Genomic DNA, 23,711 nt, shown 5'->3' with positions numbered 1-23,711 from the left:
TAACGACCCCCACGCCTTTGCCACCTTCGCAATGAATGCTGATGCGGTTGGTCGCGTCTCGCCGTCGCAGCCCTGGCCTCAAAATGTCATTGTGCCCCCTAAGGGGGGGGGGGGGTCGGGCGCGCTTGGGAAAATGCGAGTACAGCGGCTTGCGTTGACTCCCGTGGGGCACATACATAGCTGGGCACCGATTGAGAGTCCAAGGCCGCGTACGTTGGCAACCAACCGAAAAATCAAGAAACAAAAACCCAAATTACGGTGGCAGAGCGTGCACGGGGTTCCACTTGCTTGCTAGACAATTCGCCTTGTTTTTGTTGCCTTTGTGATTTCTGCGCAAAATTCGAAGTGTTTTTTGGAAAATTCTTTTATCAGAGGTGAGATGTAACAAAAAACAAATATCCTTTGGTAGATCCAGACCAAGGTGTATGCGTGTCCCTGTCTGTCTAAAGCGAGTTTGAAGCTTTGATAATGAAAATGAAAAGCATTTAAAGTTGTGGTTAGGATCGCTGTGCTGACAGCCTGTCGTGCTGTGTCGGTAATCACTCCTGACCATAACTTTTAATTCTTTTTTCTATGAACGAAGCGAACAAATCAAGTTGAACAGCCCAAAACTCGTCTTAAAAAAGTGTGTACAAGATAAAAGTAAATTTTCATGGCCTGTGGCTTCCTTGAACCTACTGTGATCTCAATTTACGTTCTAAAAGCCCAATTAAAGCCTCCTCAATGAGTGGTTTTCTCTCGCTGAAATAATCAAGGAATCAACTCGGCAGCTTGTCCACTGTTCAGCCTTGACTGATACAATTGTCTGTATCCTCGCCCCCTCTCATCCCCCCCCCCCCCCCACTGTCTCTCCTCAATCCCTCTCTTCTTCACAGAAGCCCAAAAAGCCGCCTCCTCCAGCCACCCTCGTGAAGGTGAACCTAGGAGGTGAGTTGGCAGCGGGATGATTTTGAGCAGTGTTGGCATCATGTGTATGTCTGTATGTCTGTTGAACTTCTTTCACACTGCATGTGGCCAACCGTGCTAATCAGAGGTGCGGGCGAAGGACAGCAAACTTAACACAAAACGCACTTCTAAAGAAATTAGTTTTCCATCTAGATGATGATTTAAAAGTGCAAAGCTCCGGTGGCTTCCTAATACAGGAAGGAAAAGCATTCCAGACGGCCACAGAAGCGCATCCGTAAGCGCGCGATGCGGTGATCGTCTTTGTTTAGTGGCTCGCCAAAAGCCGCTGTGTTATGATATACGGTGTCACCAATTGCCCCAAAAGTCCAGGGTGTCTGTAGACTGTAGAGTCTGGGTGTGCGAGCGAGGGAGCGTGCACATGTAAAAGGTAAAGGTGCAGCCCTGCAATTGCTGTCTCGCGCCACTGCCGGTGGGAAGGCCTTCACGAGAGGGAGCTCTAGAGCTTCTCGAGAGTTTGTTTGGGTTAATTCTCGCACACTGACTCGACCTTTTGTAAAAGGTGCGGGCACTCACGATTTACCTCCACCATACACGGACCTGCCGAAAGAGCTGGCTGTGGTATATGGTACGGTGGAGTTTAGTTGTGTGTTATATAATGGCCACATCACGACACCACACCATGCTACACCGCCCCATACTACACCGTTATTCGATTGGCAGGTTGTGTGTGGTGTGGTGTGGTGACAGTTGTGGTGTAAATTCCCCCTGGCTTCTGCTCACCTAAAAGTGACAATAACTATATACAGTTGGTTCAAGACAAAACATGCAAAATTTATATCAGAATTTTCGTGTTTTTTTTGCCGCTCTTTTGCAACGAGTGTTCCACTTGTGCCAAGTGACCGGAGTGTCTGGAGAAACCCAGGCACATGAGAGAGAAGGAATTGAACTCAGGGCTCTGTGCATAACGGACTTCAAATTGTGGATTCACCAAAAAACCTCCACTTAGGCGGTAGATGGCGCCAGAGTTGTTTTAAGATCTCACGGATTGAATGGGGAACGCGGTCGTTCCCCTTGTCACGGCTTACATCGCGTGCGTGGGCGCTTCCCTCCTGCCAGACAAGAAGGATGTCCGCAAGGTCGTTCCAGACAAGCCTGAACGGCCCGAGCTCCCCTTCAAGCAGGAGGAGAAGGGTAAGTCAACGCGCAGAGACAACGGTTTCCCGACATAGCCGCGCGGATTAAGACGAACGCCGTCAAGGCGAGCTACGCGGTAACTCCGATCTGTTACGACTTTGATGAGCGAGCGCCGTTTGTTTGCTGGCCGCTCGATGTTTTGGGGCGTGTGCTCAAAAAGTTTTTACATTTTTTTACTTTCCTAAAATATAATAATATCAATTTTGATACTGGCAAAAAGGTCCCAAATATATAACTCCTCTATACTCTTTGGTTCTTTCGGTAAAGTCACGTCGGTATAAAATGTACTATTTTTTTCACCTAAGTGACTTTACCGACAGAACCAAAGAGTGTGGATCCTTGCAGTCACGAAAACTTCAAATCTAAGAATGCCTTTGTACTGTTTTCCTTTTGGCATTCTCTGGTCTAACACTGGTGAGAAAAGACCGTAAAGAAGGCCGTCTCTCTCTGGTGTAGGGCAATCGATTTCAAAGACAATGCATATATTATCAGAGCATGTTTTGCCACAAATGTGCGTAGTTAATGCAGACTTGATGCCTTGCAAAAAAGTATCCATTGGGTGTTTGAACATCTTAACACCTCCTGTTTTTATTTCCAGAAAGGGTAAAGCCTCTTCTTATTTTACATCAACGTAATCGTTATTGTTAACATTCCGCACCGGCTCACTTGTGTCTCTCGCAGACGAGAGGCACCCGGACATCCCCGCCAAGCCGGCTGCTCCGGCCATCCCCCCGAAGCCGGCGGCTCCCAAGGGCCCGGCCATCGCCCGCATCGGCTCCGGCGTGGGTCCCAAGCGGCCGGAGAAGCCCTCCACGCCCGTCTCCCCCGTGAGGTGCGCGTGTGTGTGTGTGTACGTATGTTGACTTTAGTTTGCACCATACGTAGCCAACCGTTCTAATCAGAGGTGCGGGGGAAGGACAACAAACTTAACGCAAAAAATGAAAATAAAGTGAATAAAAAAATACAAAATAATATTAAATTTTTTCAATTTTTATTCTTATTTTTTATTCACTTAAAAAAATGTGTTCTATCTCCACGACTTTACCGAAAGACCCAAATACTATTAATTCCTGCAGTAGCGAAAGCTTTAAGTCGAGATTTAAACTCAAAAAGCAGTTATAAATAGACGAGTTTTCAATCTAGATTCTTTGAAAGTGCCATAGCTCCAGTGGCTTCCGAATATCGGAAGGAAGAGCGTTCCAGACAGCCAAAAAAGCGCACATCTGATGGCTAACCGAAAGCCGCTGCGAGGATGACCGGAATTTGCGTTACTATTTATGCTCCTCTTTGATAGGATCAGCAAAGTACTGTGGTTCATTTTTAGCACACCGTGTTAACTAAACACTATGATCTAGTTTTATTTTACCAGGTAAGGCCCACTGAGCTTCATTGCTCTTTGTCAGCAGTGACCTGGCTATCACAAATAATAGCTCAACGAGGATGGCTTGTCACGTGGAAATTGATTGCAGCCAAATACCCTAAACGCGTGTTTTTAAATGTGGAGGGAAAAACCGGAGGGCCCGGAGAAAAATCCACACGACCACGGGGAGAGAGACACGCAAACTCCAAATATACAGCAGGCATCGTCAGGGTCAGGATCGAACCCACGACCTCCTGCATCCCAGGCGAGGTAGTTAACGTCTCGCCAACGTGGCGCCCCTTACTCGATCACTCGATACCAGCCAGGTGGCTTCGTGGTCGAGCGAGCGGCTCGCCATTGGGTGGTTACGAGTTCAAATCCGGGTTGGGGGTTGACTCGGCTTTTGATCCCAACAGGATCAATAAAATGGGTAGCACTTTAAAACGAGTCTTCCGCCTACTAAACTTTTAGTGAATTGCCTCAGCAGTCCGCCTGCTGTGTTGTTTCACCTGAAGACGATGGCTTGTGTTGCTATCGAAACGTCGTGATTTATTAGTTCTTTTTATATCTACTTGACTTTATCGAAAGAACCAAAGAGTATAAGTAAAAGTATTATAATATGAAAAAAATTAGCCGAGTGTCTGCTGTTGCTGTGCCCTGTACAGTGCTTTGAGACCCTTTCTGAAAAGCTCTTTGTAAATGGAATTATTATTAATACTTTGTACCTATTTATAACCACGTGCCCAGGGCCCCTGGTCGAAGGGTGTGTGTCGCCTCATTGCTCATGGACTAGGGCGACGCTTAGACCTTGAACACCCATCGGTTAATCATTTAGAAATCAACAGCTGTTGTTATTGCCCCTCAAGTTGAACCTACACAGCACCCGAGTCTGATTGTGCTGGGCGAACACTGCTAGCGTGTATACACTGTGCAACGGCTATGGACGTAGCGGCAGGCAGCGGGAGGCACCTGGGGACTCTCCGTATGCGTCGTGGCAGTGCCGCGGTTGTTCGTTGCGCTAAGCCTGCACCTGCTCACTCCCCGCAGGCCTACGGGGGACTTCGTAGGATTCTCCCACCCCAAGCTGGTTGAGCTGGACTCGTCCGACAAGAGCACAGACAGCGGTGAGTCAGTGGCCCGGTCGCTACGAGGATGACCGACACCCCGTCCCCCGCTCTCAAACGCTCTCTGCTCACGAGGCCGTGTTTCGTGGGCTGCTCTTGTATCGGGCGCGGAACAATTTTTGAACCGACGTGAGCATCGGAGTCGCACGCTAGGCCGTGCGATGCTCAATGCTCGTATTTGTATTGACCTCTTGGGCTCACAGTAGCCGACCCCCCGCTGTTCTTTTGATGTAGCAGCGCGTGGGGTTAATTCTGTAGATTCTTGAGTTTGCTTAAGACCAAGTGAAGGATTGTTAAATTGAGATGCAAATTTAACGCAGCTCTCAACTTGTAGATAGGATTCTAGGCTGTGTGTCCCAGGCAGTCCATTAATGAGGATAATGGTTTTAAATGCATAGTCATGGTGCTTAAATTACACCGCTTATCTAATGACATCACTGTATTGGTGCTGTTAAAATGTAACAATACAAGTAGACAGTGCACAGGAGATAGCTAAGGGCACCACGTTCCTGTGTGTGTGCGCGTGCATGCATTCCTGTATGAGTGTGTGTGTGGGAGCGGTAAAGTAGTGGTTAGCCCGTTGCACTATGAACCCGGCGACCCGAGTTCGATTCATGCTCACAGCCAACGCCAGTGACAATTGTCTAAACCGGTCATGGGCTTCCCCTAGGTAGACTCGGCCTCAAATTAGTACTTGGTGTGGTGTGTAAACATCACCCCTGGGGAGACAGAGACAAAGGCGGCCTGGCGTGGTGTTGGTCACACACCCCCTCGTGTGCCTTGCCTGCATTCATAGGTACTTGCTAACAGCACTTGCCCCAACAGTCCGTTCAAGCTATATGGGGGTTAAATTTTGATTTAAAGCTTTCGTGACTGCAAGGATTTGTATTATTGGTTCTTTCGGTAAAGTCACGTAGAAGGGAAATAATAAAATACAAATATTAAACAATAAAAAAAGACAAAATAAAATTTTTATATTTGTATTTTATTATTTCCCTTCTACGTGACTTTACCAAAAGAACCAAGAATATATGGGGGTTGTTTGTCTTTTGTGGTGAGCGGCGATGCTTTAATTAGCACACAGTGCTAATGATCCAGGCAAGCTGAGTTTTATACCCAGCCAATGGATGAGTTTGAACTCGACCTGAACCTGTCCGATCGGCATGATCGTCATGCAATTCACCGGATATCGTACCGACCCACCGCCAAAGTTGTGCACCTTGCCCATCTTAATTAAAGTTAATCATCAACAGCACTTGCCTCAGTAGCTTGTGTGGCCGTATTATGCCGGCTCTTTGTCTGTATCTTTGTGAGCGTGTAGTTGTATCAGTCTGTGTGTGTGTGTATTGGTCGACTGGGCCTCAAATGAGTACCTGGTGGGTGTGTAAACATCACCCCGGGGGAGACAAAGGCGGCCGGGCATGGTGCTGGCCACCCTCTCGTGTGCCGTGTCGGCCTTTGTAGGTGTTCGCTAACAGCACTTGCCCTCAACAGTCTGCTAAGGCTATACGAGGGATCTTTGTCTTTTTGTGTATTCTGTGTTTAAGGGTGTGGTGTTGGCCCCCCCCACCCCCTTTCGTGTACCGTGCCGGCTTTCATAGGTGCTCGCTAACATCACTTGCTCCTGCAGTGTGTTGAGGCTACATGGAGGTGGTGGGGGATTTTTGTCTCAGTGTTGTTCTGTGTTCCGTGCTGCTTGACCGGGGTGCAGAGCTGGTGGGGTTCGACGTGGTGGTCCCCTCTCCCGAGAAGCTCAATCACCCGACCACCAACCGGCCCAAGCACAAAGGCCGCCGGCCACCCAGCCAGTTCCCTGGCAATGTCTTGGTATGGTCCACATTGACACCACCACCCCCCCCCCTCTCTACCACCACCCCCTTGGGCGTCTCATGGTGGCACAACTCTGGATGTCAGGGCAAGGGTGGGGAACCTTTGGCCCTCCACAGACGAGATACGACGGCCCTCAGCTTAATTGCATACGGCCCGCGGCCCCCAACGAGGCCTATCACTTGGAAGCGCTCCGCGAACGATACGTATTTTTTTCCGCTGCGGTCATCTTAGCGTCACTCATCCGGTACTAGAGGGGGGATAATTTCGACCTGGCAACACCGCGTGTTCTGACGTCAGCACGCTCAGTCGCTCCTGTCGATGCAAGGGCCTCTTTAACTCCGGGGGGCTTTATTGCCGTGACGTAAACACGTGACGAATCTGAGATGATTGAAAGTTACGTTTGTGGTTTGAACGCGTGTTTCATGCGATCTTAACGAGTACATTTTAAGAGAGGAATGTCATAATGTAAACAAAAAACATAACTCTGATAATGTATGCATTATGACTGCAGGTATTGTGGTCTTTGCAAACATGACTCCTCGTAAAAAGGTGTCAGTTTTGTTGCCAGATAAAAAGGTAAAAGACCAATTATCTCAAGACTCTTTCAGGAGGGTCCTTATAAGTTTTCACAGTAACGGTGAGGGGTGATCTTGCTGCTACGCGTAAATCCATTTGAGTCCTTTACAATTAATCTTCCAGCATTGGGATGTTTGGCCGAATACCATTCACATTGGTTTTTTTTTTTTATCTATGGGTGGAAACCAGGAAAAATCCAGAGGGAAAAACCCATGCAGAAACAGAGGGAGACAACCTACAAATTCCACACACAGCGAGGCACCCGAGTCGGCAATCGAACCCAGGGCTCTCTCTTACCGTGATGCACGAGTGTTTCCGGCGGAGCCAACCCTGACTCGTGCCGGACTACGCCCCCCCGCCCCCCCCCCGCCCCCGCCCCCCCCCACCCCCCCGCTTGCGTGCAGTGGGAAATGGAGAGCCCGTCGGCGGATGGCGCCGTGTCTCGCTCGGACTCGGGCGAGGAAGCGGAAGATAAGCAGCACCGCACCCCCGAGCAGCCGGTACGCGGTGGGGGGGGGGGGGGGCGGTGGGCTGGGGGGCGGTGGGGGGGGGGCGATGGAGGCGACGGCGATGCGCTAGCGCGCTCGGGGCTGTGCCCCCGCTGCCACGGAGTGCGGCCCAGTTTAGCGCCGCCGCGATGCGCGGTATGGACTGTCGGCTTTGGGTTTGTGCGTTCCGGAGTTAGCTTGGCGGTTTCGGTGTTTGGTTTGTTTACCGTTCTTTTATTTCTTTATATTTTTATAAGATGAAAAGCAATACAAAAATAACATCACAAGCAATAAATGAGCTGTAACTTTAGCCTTCATGGAAATAATGGGGTTTATTTGAAGAAAACGGGGAGCACTGCACCCCTGCAATTGCTACCTCTGCGTAGGTTTTGCGCACGTGGTGCTTATTTCTCGGGTTGTAGCGCGTGTCGCTGTACCGCGTGTCGTTTGGCGCCACGCCTGACGTTTACTCGCTGGGAGCAAAACTCCGGGACGTGGCGAACGGACGCGTGGGGCGGCACAACCCGACCAACTCAAACGGAGAATCTGCGAACGATTTTATCGTCGTTCTCGCGGACAGCTGAACCTCCCAGCAAGACAGCGCGGCCGCCGCTAACCCTGTCCCTCCGCCGCCACCGCAGAACTCGTCGCAAACGGACGGCGGGCGTCCCATTAGCAAGATGCTGGAACCAAAGAAGAAGCCACTGCTGGGCTTGGGCGGGACGGCGGCGACGCCCGTGACTCCTCCAGCGTCGCAGGGGTCGCAGGGGTCGCAGGGGGCGAGCGGAGGGGCGTCGTCCCCGCTTCTGCGGCCCCTGTCGGCCATCGTGAGCGAGGCGCTCAGTTCGCGGAGACAGCCGCCGTCCGGCACGGAGCAACAGGGCGGCGGTGGCGGCGGTGGCGGTGGCGGCGGTGGAGACGACCTGCAGGCGCAGGTGCGAGAGCTGCGCGAAGCCATGGAGGCCATGAAGATTCAGCACAAGTAAGGAGCGCTGTGGGCGGGGGGGGGCGCGATGTTGCCGGGTGTATCTTTATCGTCATGTGCCTCGGCATTAGCATGGTTGGCTAGGTACGGTGCCAAAGAAGTTCAACACACATACTTTACGTGTCCTTATTTGTTCTTCTCCCTGGTCTACAGCCAAAATGCTTCCGAAATAAATGTAGTCCAACTTTACTAATTCTGGGTCACTGAGAATGAAAATGATACTTAAAATTGCTGATTGGTTCTAGTTTTCAAGATATGCTGCTGGGTCAGTGTGTACGACCCTTGACTTGGGAATGGCGGAGGATAAGTGAGTTATCAAGGGATCTCAATTTAAAACAGAAATGACTAAAATACATTTTACTGGATCTCTGATGAATCTATGACTGGGTTTGGATAGTACTTTTTGAGCAAAACAATGAATGATGTAATCTGAACCTGGTATTGTGTCATACATGATATGAATTGCATCATGTTATTCCTAGAAGTCATGGATGATGCAATCATAACTAGGCTTACATCCCTCTGCTGAACAAATTGCCCAATATCAGCTCTATAAATCATACAGTGTCGTGATCTCTTCTTTGTCAGTGTTTGATTGTGCAAGGGGACACATTTCTGTTTCGCCAAAGTGAGCAGAGATGCCTCGTACTTGTGTGTACAAATGAGTAATTTCTGCTATGTTTGTGGTGAAGTGACTTTTGCATCACAAAGGCGCAGTATAACCACTATAATTAAGAAAGCCTATCACCTTTATTTTGGCTGCAAAATTGGAGATCAGGACAAGATGTGGGCCCCACACATATGCGGCAACACTTGTGCAACAAATCTTCAGCAGTGGTTGAACAGGAAAAGGAAATCTACGCCTTTTGCAGAGCCAATGATTTGGAGAGAGCCAACAGATCATATCAGCAATTGTTACTTCTGCATGGCGCCTCCAGTTGGAAAAGGTGTGTCACAGAAGAAAAAGTGGACTGTGCATTATCCAAACATTCCATCAGCGATATGCCCAGTACCCCACGGAGAAGGACTGTCGCTTCCTGATGCACCAGAATCATTCTCACTTGAGTCAGACGAGGAAGAGGATGAAACTTCTGGTCCTGAATCATCAAGGTCACATGACCCAGATTTTCTCCCATCCTCCTCCTCTGAACCACACCTCATAACACGAGGTGAACTGAAAGACCTTGTCAGGGATTTGGAACTACCCAAGAGTAACACAGAGCTGATGGGCTCCAGACAGCAGCAGTGAAATCTCCTGGCAGGTGATGTTAGGGTTTCCATGTTCCATGACCGTCAAAAGGATCTTGTCCCGTTCTTCTTCATGGAAGGTGATCTTGTAGCCTGTAACAACATCGATGGTGTGATGGTAGCCCTCAACATCGTTCATGATCCAGATGATTCATCCAAGATGAGTCTTAAAGCTGTTTTGCTGCATAATGGCAATGTTTTGTCATCAATTCCAGTTGGTCATGCAGTCCATATGAAAGAAACCTATGACAACATCAAACAACTTTTGAGGTGCATAAACTATGACCAACATCAGTGGCAGCTTTGTGGCGATGTGAAGGTTGTTGCTGTCTTGCTTGGTCTGCAGACTAAATACACAAAGTACTGCTGTTTTCTCTGCGAATGGAATAGTCGTGCGAGAGATTCCCACTACATCAAGACAGATTGGCCACTCCGACAGTCATTGGAGCCTGGGAGGAAAAGTGTTCAGCATCCCACCACTTGTTGAATCAAGGAAGATTTTGTTACCACCCTTACACATCAAGCTGGGTCTGACGAAGAACGTTGTCTAAGCCATGGACAAAACACAAGCAGCTTTCAAGCGTCTCCGTGGAAAATGTCCAAGGTTAAGTGAAGCTAAGATAAAGGAAGGTGTCTTTGTTGGTCCTCAGATTCGTGAACTTCTTCGAGATGATGCATTTGACAGTGCACTGAAGTTTCGCTCTGCGTTGCTGCGTTTAGTTAAATGTATTTGTTGCCCCCTAATGTTCATTTCTGTCTTTCTCTACCCCCCCCCCCCCCCCGTGCGACGTGCCCGAAAGGAGAGAAATATCGCAGCTGGTCAGCGAGCTGGAGGAGGAGAAGAAGCGGAGAGTGCAGCTTCAGGTACCACGCGCTCGCACCAACTCCTCGCGCTCGCCACGACCACGCGCCGCTCACGTGGGCACACATGGGTGCCCACAGTGAACTACAGTTGGGCCGTCCAATGATTTAACTCATTGATTGTGTGTACGTATGTTGGACTTCTTTCGCACCGTACAAAACCAACCGTGCTTGTCGGAGGTAAAGGGGAAGGACAGCAAGCTAAAGCAGTGCTCAAACGATGAGTTTTCAATGAAGATAATTAAATCACTCTTCCCATTACCGCCTGATTACTCGACCAATTGGAAAAGCTAAAATAGTCGGGACGGAAGCCTCGCCTCTGTTCCCACCCCACACCCCCCGTGTTCCACTGGGCGGGGGGTAAAGGGCGGGGCTTGTTGACATCATCGGCATCATCATCGGCATCATCATCGGCTGCAACGCATTGGCCGTGCATTGTAAAGGTCTCCGCTCTCCAGCAGGCCGGATATGGGGGCAGCCAGCATTGTTAAATAGACCTAGCGGTCGTGTAATGGACCACAGAAGCGCGGTCAAATACGATGCTTTTCTTGAAGATTAATCATCAGAGCCGCCGACCTCGTCGATTCGTCGTCCCAGCGCCGCGTCGAGCTCGGCGAGGCTCGCGAGTTTTTGTCGGACATATCCGGTTCGTCGGTCTTCGAAGATGAGGCCGTTGTCCATCTCGCGATGAGGCATTGCTTCTCGACGGGTGTTAGAGCCCCAGGCCTTGCTACATGTCGGATCGTTTTCTCTGCGCACTCCCTCACAGGTGGAGGTGGAGAGGATAAAAAAGCAGCTGCTGGTGAAGTGAGCGAGCCCGCTTTGGAGGAAGATCGACCGGACGAGAGGACCAGGGCACGGCCGAAGAGAACGAGTGTGACAAAAAAATATATATCTTTATTTTTTTTGTTGTTTTTATTAATATCGGACGTCAGCGAATTTAAGTTCATTTATTTTTTTTTATTTTGTGAATATCTTTGTTTTCTCAATCAAAGCTTGGTGACATGGGGAGATCTGATTTCTATATATGTACAAGTATATAAATATATATCTGGGTTTGGTGTAACCTTTTTCTGGGTTTAGATGCATATTGTTACTGGAATTTTCACTGTAAATAATCCCTGCCATTGTGAGCCAAAATGGCCTTAAGATATGAACCTATGCTGCACCGCTGACTTGAATTTTGCACTGTGCGCGCGCGCGTGTCTCTCTCACAAAGCAGGGTCAGGAATTGGTTGAGTCAGGAAAATTACACGAACCGCATCATCACAGTCTTCTGTGTCTCTCTCTCTCTCCAGCCAGAGCCCCCCCGCCCGCCCGCTCTTAATTTCTCTTGAGAAACTCGGTGTGCTCAGCACTGTTGCTTGCCACCTCTTGTCCAGTCAGCCAGCCAGCCAGCCGCCCGCCCACCTCTGCTCTTACTTATCGCGGTCCAAGCAGCTTTCCTGTAGCCGGTCGGCACCCTGAAGTTCGTCTCCTAGGTCGCAGCGGTATCCTTTCCATCCGCGGTGCTTGGCGTTCGCCGTGAATGTGTCGACGTATATTCTTCGGTGGCGGTTTCTATATTTTTTTCGAGCTCCCGTGTTAAGGTTGGCCGAAAGTGGCTCACGAGCCGGGCGTGGGAGTTTATTTTACAAGACGTAGACGACCACCACCGTCGTCGGTCGAGGGTCGCCGCTGCGGGTTTTGAAAGCACTGAATGGCACTGGGAGGTCGCGAGGAGACGAGTTACGAGTCCACGTGTGTGTACCGTGCGTGCGTGTCTATGCTCTTAAATTTTTCACGTCTTCTCAAACACAAACTCCTGTCACTCGAGCGTCTAATGATCTATTTAACGGTATTTTAATAAAAACAACAGAAGGAATCTATAAACGATGCCAAATTAACGTTGCAAAGTAACATCGACTGCATGAGAATATTTGTGACGTGCGGGGATTGCTATCGCGGCGTAGCCTACGTTTGAACTTTAGGGCCTCATTTTAGGTCTCGAGCAAACACTGGAGCAGTTGCGAACGTCAGTACGATGAGGATGCGACTTTATATTAAAGTGCTTCAGCCTGTATAGACTGCTATGACAGTACGGTATTTGTTAACGCATTAAAGGAATTGTGAATTGCACCATCATGACCTTTCGTGCAAGTCGCCTTTGCATCCTACTTGGAAGAAAACAGTAAACTGTCATCCCTAAATACAAGGCCACGTTTTCTGTCCAAGTTTACTATTCCTGATAGCTTGTGTAACTCCTGGTGATTTTTTAAAAATATCTCACCACCGATTGGTCACCCTGTACGCCCGCCGCGCATGTGTTCACGGTTGTGCCGTACAGCTCTCCGATTGGTTTTTACCGTTTGACCGCACGTTGTCGGGCGTTTCGGGCCGGCGCTCCCGGTTAGCTTCTTCGCCGTAGTTCCTGAAGAACGTTCCCAGCTCGTCGAGCAGAACGTCGGACATCGTGCCAAAAATAACATGCGGCAACAACCCAACAGCACATCGGAGAGCCGCATTTCGCTAATCTGTAGCACGGAGAGAGGGAGAGAGAGGGGGGGCAGCATTGCGCCATCTTGAGCCATCCAGTTCACTTGGGCCAGATTCCCAATTTGCCAAACGGCCGATGCACCCTCACCGTTACAATTTGACTGAGTGTGTTGTTGGCAATGGAGACATCGGCACTTTATTGGGCACCATTTGGATGAGAGGGGACATTGGGTTAGCGGGCAAATCGGACCTGTGGCGCAATAATAATAATTATGTCGGTGTGAAGAGGTTGTGTCTTGTATGATAGCCGTTTTGTTGATACGAGGTTGGGTGATGGTGCCCCATTGGCTCTTGGTGTGCACTCTTATTCTCACGTTGCTGTAACTCGGATCCACCTCCTCTCCCGGTTGCTTCAGGATCGTCCTCTTGTTGAGACAGCAGTACTGGGAAATCTCGTTAAGTCTTCCCGAGACTTTAAAAGTCCCGGTTTTTGTTGTTGTTAGTTCCTTAATAGTAATAATACACCGCTCGAGACAATGCATCTACACGTGATATTGTGAGATTTTCTTCCCATGACATGTCCCAGGTTTGTGTACCTCGGATGTGGGGGGCGACGCTTCCTGGAACACGAACGCCGCCAGACACGAAACATCGCCGAGCCGCTGGCAATCATCAGCGGTCGGTGTTGTCGTTAATGTTCGGTACAATTTGTTGGAACGATGAACATTCCTTTGCACGATCCTTTTACATTCTCGTTTCTCATCTCTGCTTTTCAGTGGTTGGCGCTGGGGAGGGAGGGGGGTGGGGGCTTCACATATATATGTTTTTATCGTTCACTGGAGTGGACGTGGTGGCAGAGTTGGTTAGCAAATTGCACAGTCAATCTGGCAATCTGAGTATTGATTTCATGGCCAATGGCTAACATCGGTTGTGAGTGATAAAAACCAGCCCTGGGCCAAACTTCACCAACCTGCATTGGTTGTTCCAGCGTGGTGAAGTATGGTCAAACACGCCCATAACTAAAGCGCATTGGGGGAGGGCTGTCATGGCAGCAATAGATTGACGAAGTGCTGTTAGTTATTCCCAGTGCATACGAATATTGTTCATTATGAATATTCACCATTTTGGCTCAAACAATATATTCTGAGTCTGGGATGTTACCAGTTGCAATGAAATGCTTCCTCTAAAAATATACAAACTGTATTAGAAACACGTTAAATAACGATAGCGACGTTGTAATTGACAGCAAACCGGATTCAAAGACGCAAATAAAACCTCTGCTATTTAATTTGCATCGGAGGTCTGGACGTAACTTTAGCTGAAGGTGTAGAAAATCCCCTCCCTCACTGCGTCGCTCCACTTAACAAAAAACGAATCACCTGCAATGTTGGCCTTTAAACCACCGTCAAGTCTTTTCTAGCCAGAATATCGTCCCATCGTCCACCCACCGTGCCCTCACAACAATGCGTGGATGTTAACGAGCGGCGTGGCCGCTGTTTCGTTTGCCCCCCACCGTAGGTCGGCGCTTGAGACTCGTAAGGCGCCGGTCACTTAGAGCAATGACAAAGGGTGTGTGGGTAGGATAGTAGGTGGGTGGGTAGGCGGGTGGGTAGGGGGGTGGGTGGGTAGGGGGGACAAGAAATTGGGGCGCTAATTACGCGTGCAGCATTACCCCCCCCCCCCGAATATTGTCGCCGAACGGTACAGCAGCGCTGTCGCCGTGCATTAGCCACGTGTTTTGTAAACATTCACCACGGCGTAACATCCTCCGTGCGAAGGAATCGTTTATAACCGCCCGGTTTCACGCGAACCCTTGTCGGGGTGGACACGGACGGGGGTCGTGGTTTCGCCTCTTGACACGCGGACGGCGGGAGGCGATGTGCCGTTTTGCGACTGCGGTGGAATCCACACGCCGCCGTGTGTGGACGCAATTCACAGCGCGATGAGCCGTGGCGGCATCGGGAACGCACGGGAAGCGTCGTGCCATGCGGGTAGGGGAGGGGGGGTACCCTGTGTGTGTGTGCGTGCGGAGCTGCGGTGCGAAGGGTTGCGAACGAACTCTGTCAGCTGTCAGCCGGTCGTCTGGTTTCCTGCAAAGTAACGATCTGGGTGCAGCACCTGGCGATGTTGACTCGGCGGTGGTGGAGGATTCTCGGTCGTGGGTGATGGTGGTGATGGTGGTGGTGTTTTGTCTTCACGCCCCCACGTTAACTTTAGTAATCCCGTATGCTCTGGAAAAGGTGATCGCTACGGTGTATAATAAGGTGGTTGTTGAGTTTTTTTTAGTGTGTCCGTGACAATCCACTGGGGGAATGCGAGCCACCGCACAAACAGCAAGCAAGGGGGGGGGGGGGGTTGGCGTGCGTCTTTTTGCATCGTTTCTATTTTTTTCATTTTTTTTCCATTTTTTCATTTAAAAAAAAAGATTTCAAAAAATTACATTTTTTCCCATTTGTTCCCCACGTTCTGGTTGGTTGTCGTCTGGCCGTGGTCGTTCCTTGGAGTCTTCTATTTTCGTGCTTTGGTATTAACGGGTTTCCGCGCATCATGGATCGATTTTTAATTAACGTAACCTTTCTTGTTTGTTCTTGCATGGGTTCTACAACAACAACAAAAGGCAGCCAAACCTCGCGGAAAAAGACTTGTCCGTCAAGGCAATCGCACTTTCTGGGTGTCGGGTAAATGGACCAAACACAAACGCTGAGCTGCGGGGAAGCCGTTGGCTTCATCATGCACGTGTCACTCCGAGCAGCTGACTTCGCCTGGGACGACACGGTGGCTAAGAGATGTTAACTATCTCGCCTGGTGTACAGGAGGTCGTGGGTTCGATCCTGACCCTTACGCCTGCTGCTGTATATTTGGAGTTTGCGTCTCTCTCTCTCTCCGTGGTCGCGTGGATTTTTCTCCGGGTCCTCCGGTTTTTGCCACCCCCCCCCCCCCCCTCCACATTTATAATCGACATCACGTTGAGAATTGTTTGGCTGATAGGAATTTCCACACGTTGATAAGCCACTTGGTTGAGCGATCATTTGTGATCGCCAGGTCGCTTCTGAAGCAGAGAGCGCTATGTAGCTCGGTGGACCCTTACCTGGTAAAATACAAAAAATGAGTTTTTTTTTAATAGTTCGCTTTAACCTCTGTCTCCGTGGAACATCCTCGCGGTTTTGTAGAAGGACGTCGCTCCGCCAATCGCTCGCTGGCATTGCTCTATAGATAAAGGGGGGGGGGGGCACAGCGTTGGCAGTGGGAGCCCCGCTTCTGTTCCCCACGCACAGCCCCCCCGCCCCACCTCCCACCACCCCCACCCCCCCCGCGTGATTTTGGCACTTGCAAAAATAAAAGCATTACAAATTGTCACGTGCGAGTTTGGTAACTCGTATTCCGCTTGTGCGTTTTCGCAGCGCGCGTGCACGCGCCCCCAGTTTGTGTATGATTTATTTCCAGCGGAAGTGCGACTGCCTTGGCCGTGTTGCAAATTTTTTGTTTGCGTGAATTTGCGATCCGGTCGTTTTTGTGTGTGCGCGTGAGAAACAATTTGCTAAGGAAGCCGCTGACGACGCACGCGTGTGGCTCCAATGGTTGCCGCTGTAAATATTCACGGGGGGAGGGGGGTGGGGGGCGATGCGGTGGCATGAGGACACGCGGCGCTTTCGAGAATTACCGGTGCACCACCCCATGTAATATATCATCATCATGTGTACGTGTGCTTCAGCCTGTGTGTGTGTGTGTGTTCACCTGTCCAGTGCAACCCGCTGTTTACACCACGTGCATGTTTTGGGCTGAGCACAGTTTTGGGGAGGGGCGGGGGGCAGTGTTCTACTGGGCACACGTGTTGGGGGCACACAGCGACCAAATGTGCGCCGATATATCCCAGTCTGTGCACGCGCACGCACGGGCACGCACGGACTCGCGTACTTTTACAAATGCGGCTGATTAGACCCGCCATCTCATCGTCTGGACCAATGCTTGTGTGTGCGTGTGCTTTGTTCCCATCCGTAGTTGTGCGCGCACGCTTACTGCGCTCCGTTGTGAGCGTTATTCCGCGCTGTACGGGGGGACACGTTGGCATGTTGTCGAATCGGCCAAAATAATGTCAACGTGGTGGTTGCAAGCGGTCGGCACAGTTAATCGAAAACAAAAAAAATTGGAGGTCAAAGTTCAAGTTTATTTAGTTTAACCCGGCGAGATTGCAAGCGTCGCCTGGGTGGTCACTAAAATTACGAACTCCGAAATAAATCGACTAAAATACAGCAATGAATCTAATCCAAATCGGGGGGAAAAACAACTGCCGCATGACAAATCCGAAATACCGCAACGAACACATTTCAATATTACAACAACAACAACATTCCATCTCGTAGTCGGCTCGTGCCGATTATTCTTAGACGGATCGTGGAACAATAACAATGAAGCTGCAGATATATTAGACAGATGCAGGGTGCACCTGTACCAAATGTAAACGGACGATGATATACGATGTCATATGCAATTGCAAGTTAAGCGATCATCAAGAATCGAAAGTTCAGTTGTGATCCAGCTTGGGGTAGTCACTAAGGACGTTTTAAGCAATGGAACTCGGGTGTTTGGGGTAGAGTGAGTGAAGGCACATTCGACAACGTGTGCATTGTGTCCCATGCAGTCTACATAAATACGCATACACAGCACGCACGCATGGCAGTTTGTTCAAAACAAAGTGTAAGGCTGTGTGGTGTATACACACACACGTGTACTGGTGTGGTGTGTGTATACACACAGATGTACTGCGTGTCGTGTATTGTTCCGAGTCCATGGAGTCATTGGCTATGGGGCCTCGCTGTCATGTGCAATTCACGTGAGCCATTGAGCAGTGGCATGACTTGCAGTGGTGTGGTGGTGGGTACGTTTAAAGGCGAAACTAACACTGTTACCCGGGACCTAAACAGAGTATGTCAATGTATACACAGTGTGTACAAACTATATACAGGGTGCTTCAAAGAAATGTTAACACTTATATGGGACTCGTTTTTAATGGAAAAATAACGGATAAAACACTGTCACGTGATAACAAGTAGATGTGAATAGCTTCAAAAAGTCAGAGTCCATTTGTTCGCCATAGTTGTCAACGCATTGCCTGCAGTCTTCTCCAGGTGGTCTCCAGAGCCCGGAGGCACAACATTTCTCGTGGTATTGTTGCAAATTATCAGAAGTGTTAAACAAAAACGTTGAAGCACCCTGTTTTTATATCCGTGCACTTCATGGCGGTCATGCGGTTTTGTGTCGAGGCGTTCACGTGGCTGACCATAAATCACATGTCTTTTGGTGACTGATACACGATACAGCACTATCTATACACACATCGATTACTGTATAAAACATTTAATTACCAGATTGGAAATATTTTTGTCGTCTTCTTACACACTCATGAGTTACATTACCAGTATCCAGATATAACCGCCGCCGCTACCGTTACACGTTTAAATCAACGTTTTCGTTCAATTGGGAGATGCAATTCTTTGCCCAGAAATTGTGCACAAACGTATTTGATTCTGGGCGCTATTGATTTTTGCTTATTGGTCGGTGCAGGAGAGCTCAAATGGTCGGGTCTACCGATGCAGTACTCAAATCAGTCGGACACGCACACGAAGGGAACGGTGGACCGACCTTACGGAGGGAGTCGTATTCGCAAAGCCATTCCCTCGAATTTAGCAAAAAAACAAATAAACATTTGTCCTGTTCGCACACCGCGTTCGCTTTCGCGGTTGTGCCGTTACAGGATTGTTGACGCGTGTCGTTCGGCGGCATGTCCGACGTTTCGCTGCTCGGTTGCCGTGGGAGCTTGCCGGCACGTGCAGGGAACGAAGCGTGTGACATCGTGTCGCCAACAACGCGCGCCCTCTTACAACCGGGAGACGACGTCGGAGAGAGAGAGAGAATGCGCGACGAGAGACTTAAACGCTTTCGTCCACGTCCGCTTTGAAAGTGCTTCGCGCCGCGTTTCGTGACAGCGCCGTCGTATTTGGCAACGATAAAATTGGGGAGCCAAACACGCCGCGGGGTTGGTTGCACGCTGGGGTTTTTTTTGTTTTGTTTTGTTGCACGAAATGCAACTTGCAGATAACGACCATCACGCAGTAGCAATATGAAGCCACGCACGCACGCGTTCTGAAGCGGCAGCAGCAGCAACGTCTTGTGTCATGCCGTGCTCGCGCGCCCGTGTGTATATTATCGACACCCACCTCACTTAACGAGTGTGCATGCACACGTGTAATTAATACCGACGATTAATTCAGAGAAGAAAAAAAAACTAACAAAAAGCCAAAAAAAAAAGCCAGCAGACACGAGTAGTTACACATACGTGGTGGGAGCTCCGGGTTTTGTTTCTTCGGGGAGCTTTTGAAATGGGCTACAATGATCTTATATTTTTTAAATAAATAAAGAGTGTATATGTATTCAAGCGTTTTGTGTTGGCGTTTGATTCGCGTCTCCCTTCTGGTTGTCTTTGGGGGCTCTTGGTGTGGGACAGTGCAGCCGCAGAACCGACCATGATCTATCCACGTGTTCGTCACGAATTTTCAGAGGGGATGCCGCTTTCGCCGATAAGACATCAGCAGTGCGAGGCCCAGCACACCGCTTGCAAGGGGTTGTTTTCAAAGTTGTGTATTGTCGGGACCCACACTAAAGGCCGCCAGGGACCGCCAGTGGCTCACTGGCCTTGCAATGAAGAACACTGATATGTCCGACGCTGGAGGAAGCCCCCAGTGAGACATTTCCAGCCCTCACGGTCCCACTACGACGACCTAATCTAGTCCCTGCGCACGAGCCAATCTCACCACTCAATCTTTTCACGTCCTCTCGGGCTCGTCCCCGAGTTTGCGTCTCAATCCATCATTAGTCTCGACCATTGGCCATCAGTTATTGGATGAATTGTATGCAGATGTCTGTAAGCAAACGTTCACGTATTGCAAGATTCGGGCCTTTCCTTGCAGATGAAAAGGACATTTACAATTTGAGTTGTACGACGTTTCGCTTTGTGGTTTCACGCTTCAACACACCGGTGGGCTAAAGCAGTGAACTATTTGTCTTTTGTCAACGTGACACATTTTTACTGATTGGCCGTGTCGGGTGGTGGAGGGTTACGACACATTTATAAATAACTCGATCTAAACCCAAAAACGTTGATTATGAATAATATTGGTCGCGAAAGCCTACGTGTTAAAGATTTAAGAGATTGTTGCCAGAAAGATACGCGCACTACTTATTGGCACAAGACGGAGGAAAGTGGACACCTACGGGGCTATCTGCCCATGCATCGTGATGATGATGAATCGTTTAGTTTAAATCTGCTTTTCCTTTCCCGTGGCCGGAGGCGAAGGCCGCTTTTTTGAGTCCACGGTGCCACAGGTCACGACCCCATTCACGGGTGGCATGAAGCCACTGTCGCTCTCACGACGTGGCCGCCCTGTCGTGATCCACACAGCGCACCGCTGTGTTCGCTCATCACGCCAGGGCAAGTTCACGCTCCCAGAGACAAAGCTCTCCCAAGGCCCCCCCTTACCACCCCCCCCCCCCCCCCCAACGTTGCCCTGCATAGCCCCGTCGTGGATTTCTTTATTGGAGACGTCAGGTGTCAACCGGCGCGTTCCGTGATGCTCTGGGGGACAGCGCAGACTCAAAAGCGTCACGGCGCGAAGCGAACTGCGGCTGCTGCTGGAGACGAGGCGGCGATGGCGTTGATGGATGTCGGGGGGAAGGCGCGCGGGCGGGGGGGTGGTGGTTCGTCCGTTCTTGCAACGTCTCTCTAAACGCCACGTTGTTCATACTCGACAAACTCTGCTTGGCGGGCCATGTGCGACACAGCCGGATTTGCTCCTTTAGCAATAATCGTGTGTGGGGGGGGGGTGCCGAGTCTCGACGTGAACTGTGGAGAGAGCGGTGCGGGCAGTCTGGTTTAACACAAACAAAAACCCAGCAGACGACGCAGATGTGACACCAGCCCACCCGCCAAACAATAAAGCGGGCTCGAGTGAAGCACAGTCAACGAATGGATGCTACGTGATTGTAATTTTTTTTTTATTTTTAAAATGCATTTAGGTATAATTTTCAATAAGATAACGTAGCGGGGGTTTCCTCCTCCCCCCCACCCACCCCGACCCATTCGGGGCAGTTTTAAAGTGCGTTCGTAGAATGTTTAAGAGGCGAATGTGGATCGCTATGGTGATCGCACAAACAAACGCGTCTGTGCCGTGGCGGCTTCACGGCCACGATTTACGAGACTGTTATATTTTGGTTGTTGTTGTTGTTGTGCAGATAATGGGGGAGGATGATGGTCGGGGGGGGAGTAGGAGGCGGTTGATGCGGTGAGTCCACGGTGGGTGATGATGATAATTTTAATCACTGTATAACTAAATAAAATATTTTTTTTTATATTGCTTATGCCTCAAAAGTGCAGAAAATGGTTATTAATCCCCGCAAACTTTTTTTTGTGACCAGGACAGTGATATTTTAAATGTACCTATTTTCAATGAGAAAACGTGGTGTACATTTGTGTCATTCCTTCACAAAAAGTCCTGGTCACAAAATAATATAAATTTTCTGAACTTTTGAGGCTTTCCCACCTGATGACGGACGCTTGTGTTGCGCCCGAAACGTCGTGATTTTTTTATTTTATACCTACGTGACTTTACCGAAAGAACCAAAGAGTTTCGAAAATAACACTTACTACCCAGGAACAAAAAAAAATCTATAATTATCCATCAAGACGTGCGTTGATGCTGCTGGCGGGTAGCGCAGTGCCCGGTCCGGCTGCCACGCGCAGCAGACGGTCGAAAATCGACCTCCCCCTAGGCGCCCACCCTGCCCAGAGCCCCCCTCGCCTCTCTCCCCGTGCCCACCTTTGAGACCACAAAGCAAGCGGAGCCGACGCTGACGCACGAACCAACTCCGTCTCGTTCCCACACCTGCTGGAGGCGCCTCAACTCCCCCCGCTCATCCTTGAAGAAGCAGCAGCAGCGGCAGCAGCGGCGGATTTTCGCTGCCCATCGGACAAAAGGCGGCGGTCACCGCATCGTGCCGCGCTTCAGCGGCCGTCTGGAACGCTCTTCCTTCCGATATCAGGAAGGCCGCTGGAGCTTTGCACTTTTAAATCATCTTCTAGATCGAAACTCGTTTCTTGAGAAGCGCTGTTTGTGTTTAGTTTGTTGTCTTTGGCTCCCGCCGCACCTCCGGTAAGCACGGTTGGCTACGTACGGCGCGAAAGAAGTTCAACGTACACGACATGCGTCAACGTGGAGGAATCGTAGAGAAAAGTGAATTTTATTTATGTAACCCAACCAATGTCACTCCACTTATTAACTCTTTTAACCCTCTCCGGATACGCTTTGTCCAACAAACCGTTCGACAACAACCACCGTCGGAGGTCACTGACATCTCGTGCGTCATTTAGAGTCAGCGGGGTTGATGCTCTACAGCAAGGTTGGCTACGTACGGCGCGAAAGAAGTTCAAGGCGTACGTTCGCGTCTTCAACTTTGCCGCCGCAGAAACCCGGTTCAGTCCGGAGCCACGGACAATTTGATGCCTGTGTTCGTAACTCTAGTTTGTAGCTACTTCTTGCCATCATCTGTGCTTACATTCATCGGCACGTGTGTGTGTGTGTCCCTGGCTAAGTCCGCGAGGTTTCTTGGCATCGCGGTGCACGTACAGCTGAACATGGAGATGATTGGATATGTAAGTCGATGTGTGTGTGTGGCTCTATGTGCGTGTGTGAGTCGATGTGTGTGTGTGACTCTGTGTGTCAGTTAATGTGTGTGTGAGTCCATGTGTGTTAGTCCGTATGTGTGTGTGTGTGTGTAAGTCCATATGTGTGTGTGTAGTTCGATGTGTGTGAGTCTATGTATGTGTGTGTTTAAGTCCATGTGTGTGTAAGTCGATGTGTGTAAGTCGATGTGTGTGTGTGTGTGAGTCGCTGTGTGTGTACGTCGATATGTGTGTGAGTAAGTCGATGTGTGTGTTTGGGTCCATATGTGTGTGTGTAAGTCGATGTGTTTGTGTGTGTGTGTGAGTCGCTGTGTGTGTACGTCGATATGTATGTGAGTAAGTCGATGTGTGTGTTTGGGTCCATATGTGTGTGTGTAAGTCGATGTGTGTAAGTCGATGTGTGTGTGTGTGTGTGAGTCGCTGTGTGTGTACGTCGATATGTGTGTGAGTAAGTCGATGTGTGTGTTTGGGTCCATATGTGTGTGTGTAAGTCGATGTGTGTAAGTCGATGTGTGTGTGTGTGTGTGAGTCGCTGTGTGTGTACGTCGATATGTGTGTGAGTAAGTCGATGTGTGTGTTTGGGTCCATATGTGTGTGTGTAAGTCGATGTGTGTAAGTCGATGTGTGTGTGTGTGTGAGAGTCGCTGTGTGTGTACGTCGATATGTGTGTGAGTAAGTCGATGTGTGTGTTTGGGTCCATATGTGTGTGTGTAAGTCGATGTGTTTGTGTGTGTGTAAGTCGATGTGTGTGTGTGTCTTTTTCGCCGAGCAACGCCAGGTACTTCCCGCTAGTTGGATATAAATGTCCCGTTGGTGCTAGAACTGTTGGCGACGAAGTGATTAATTCAACCACCTCCTTCCTGCTTTTGTCCCCTTGATTGGATCTCCTGAGACCTCGCGATGTTTGGATCCTGCCCCATCCTCGCCACAG

At 49.7% G+C, this 23,711-nt stretch overlaps 1 protein-coding gene across 7 annotated transcripts in view; it reads left to right on the top strand.

Moving 5' to 3' along the window:
* Nucleotides 1-12,699, top strand: part of SH3KBP1 (SH3 domain containing kinase binding protein 1) — a 74,578-nt gene extending 61,879 nt beyond the window's left edge. For all 7 annotated transcript variants that reach the window (XM_078615563.1, XM_078615560.1, XM_078615559.1 and 4 more), the window contains 9 exons: nucleotides 876-927; nucleotides 2,023-2,097; nucleotides 2,782-2,932; nucleotides 4,508-4,584; nucleotides 6,296-6,411; nucleotides 7,395-7,490; nucleotides 8,120-8,460; nucleotides 10,512-10,575; nucleotides 11,342-12,699. In XM_078615563.1, the coding sequence (XP_078471689.1) occupies nucleotides 876-927; nucleotides 2,023-2,097; nucleotides 2,782-2,932; nucleotides 4,508-4,584; nucleotides 6,296-6,411; nucleotides 7,395-7,490; nucleotides 8,120-8,460; nucleotides 10,512-10,575; nucleotides 11,342-11,383 (1,014 nt within the window). In that variant the 3' untranslated portion in view covers nucleotides 11,384-12,699. The remainder of the gene's footprint in view (nucleotides 1-875; nucleotides 928-2,022; nucleotides 2,098-2,781; nucleotides 2,933-4,507; nucleotides 4,585-6,295; nucleotides 6,412-7,394; nucleotides 7,491-8,119; nucleotides 8,461-10,511; nucleotides 10,576-11,341) is intronic.
* Nucleotides 12,700-23,711: the final 11,012 nt, after the last annotated feature.

The sequence above is a fragment of the Lampetra planeri genome, chromosome 47 (genome assembly GCF_965212315.1).
Source record: "Lampetra planeri chromosome 47, kcLamPlan1.2.h2, whole genome shotgun sequence".
NCBI classification, from domain to species: domain Eukaryota; kingdom Metazoa; phylum Chordata; class Hyperoartia; order Petromyzontiformes; family Petromyzontidae; genus Lampetra; species Lampetra planeri.
The sequence above is the reverse complement of the archived record's forward strand: the minus strand, read 5'-3'. Positions and strand labels throughout refer to the sequence as shown.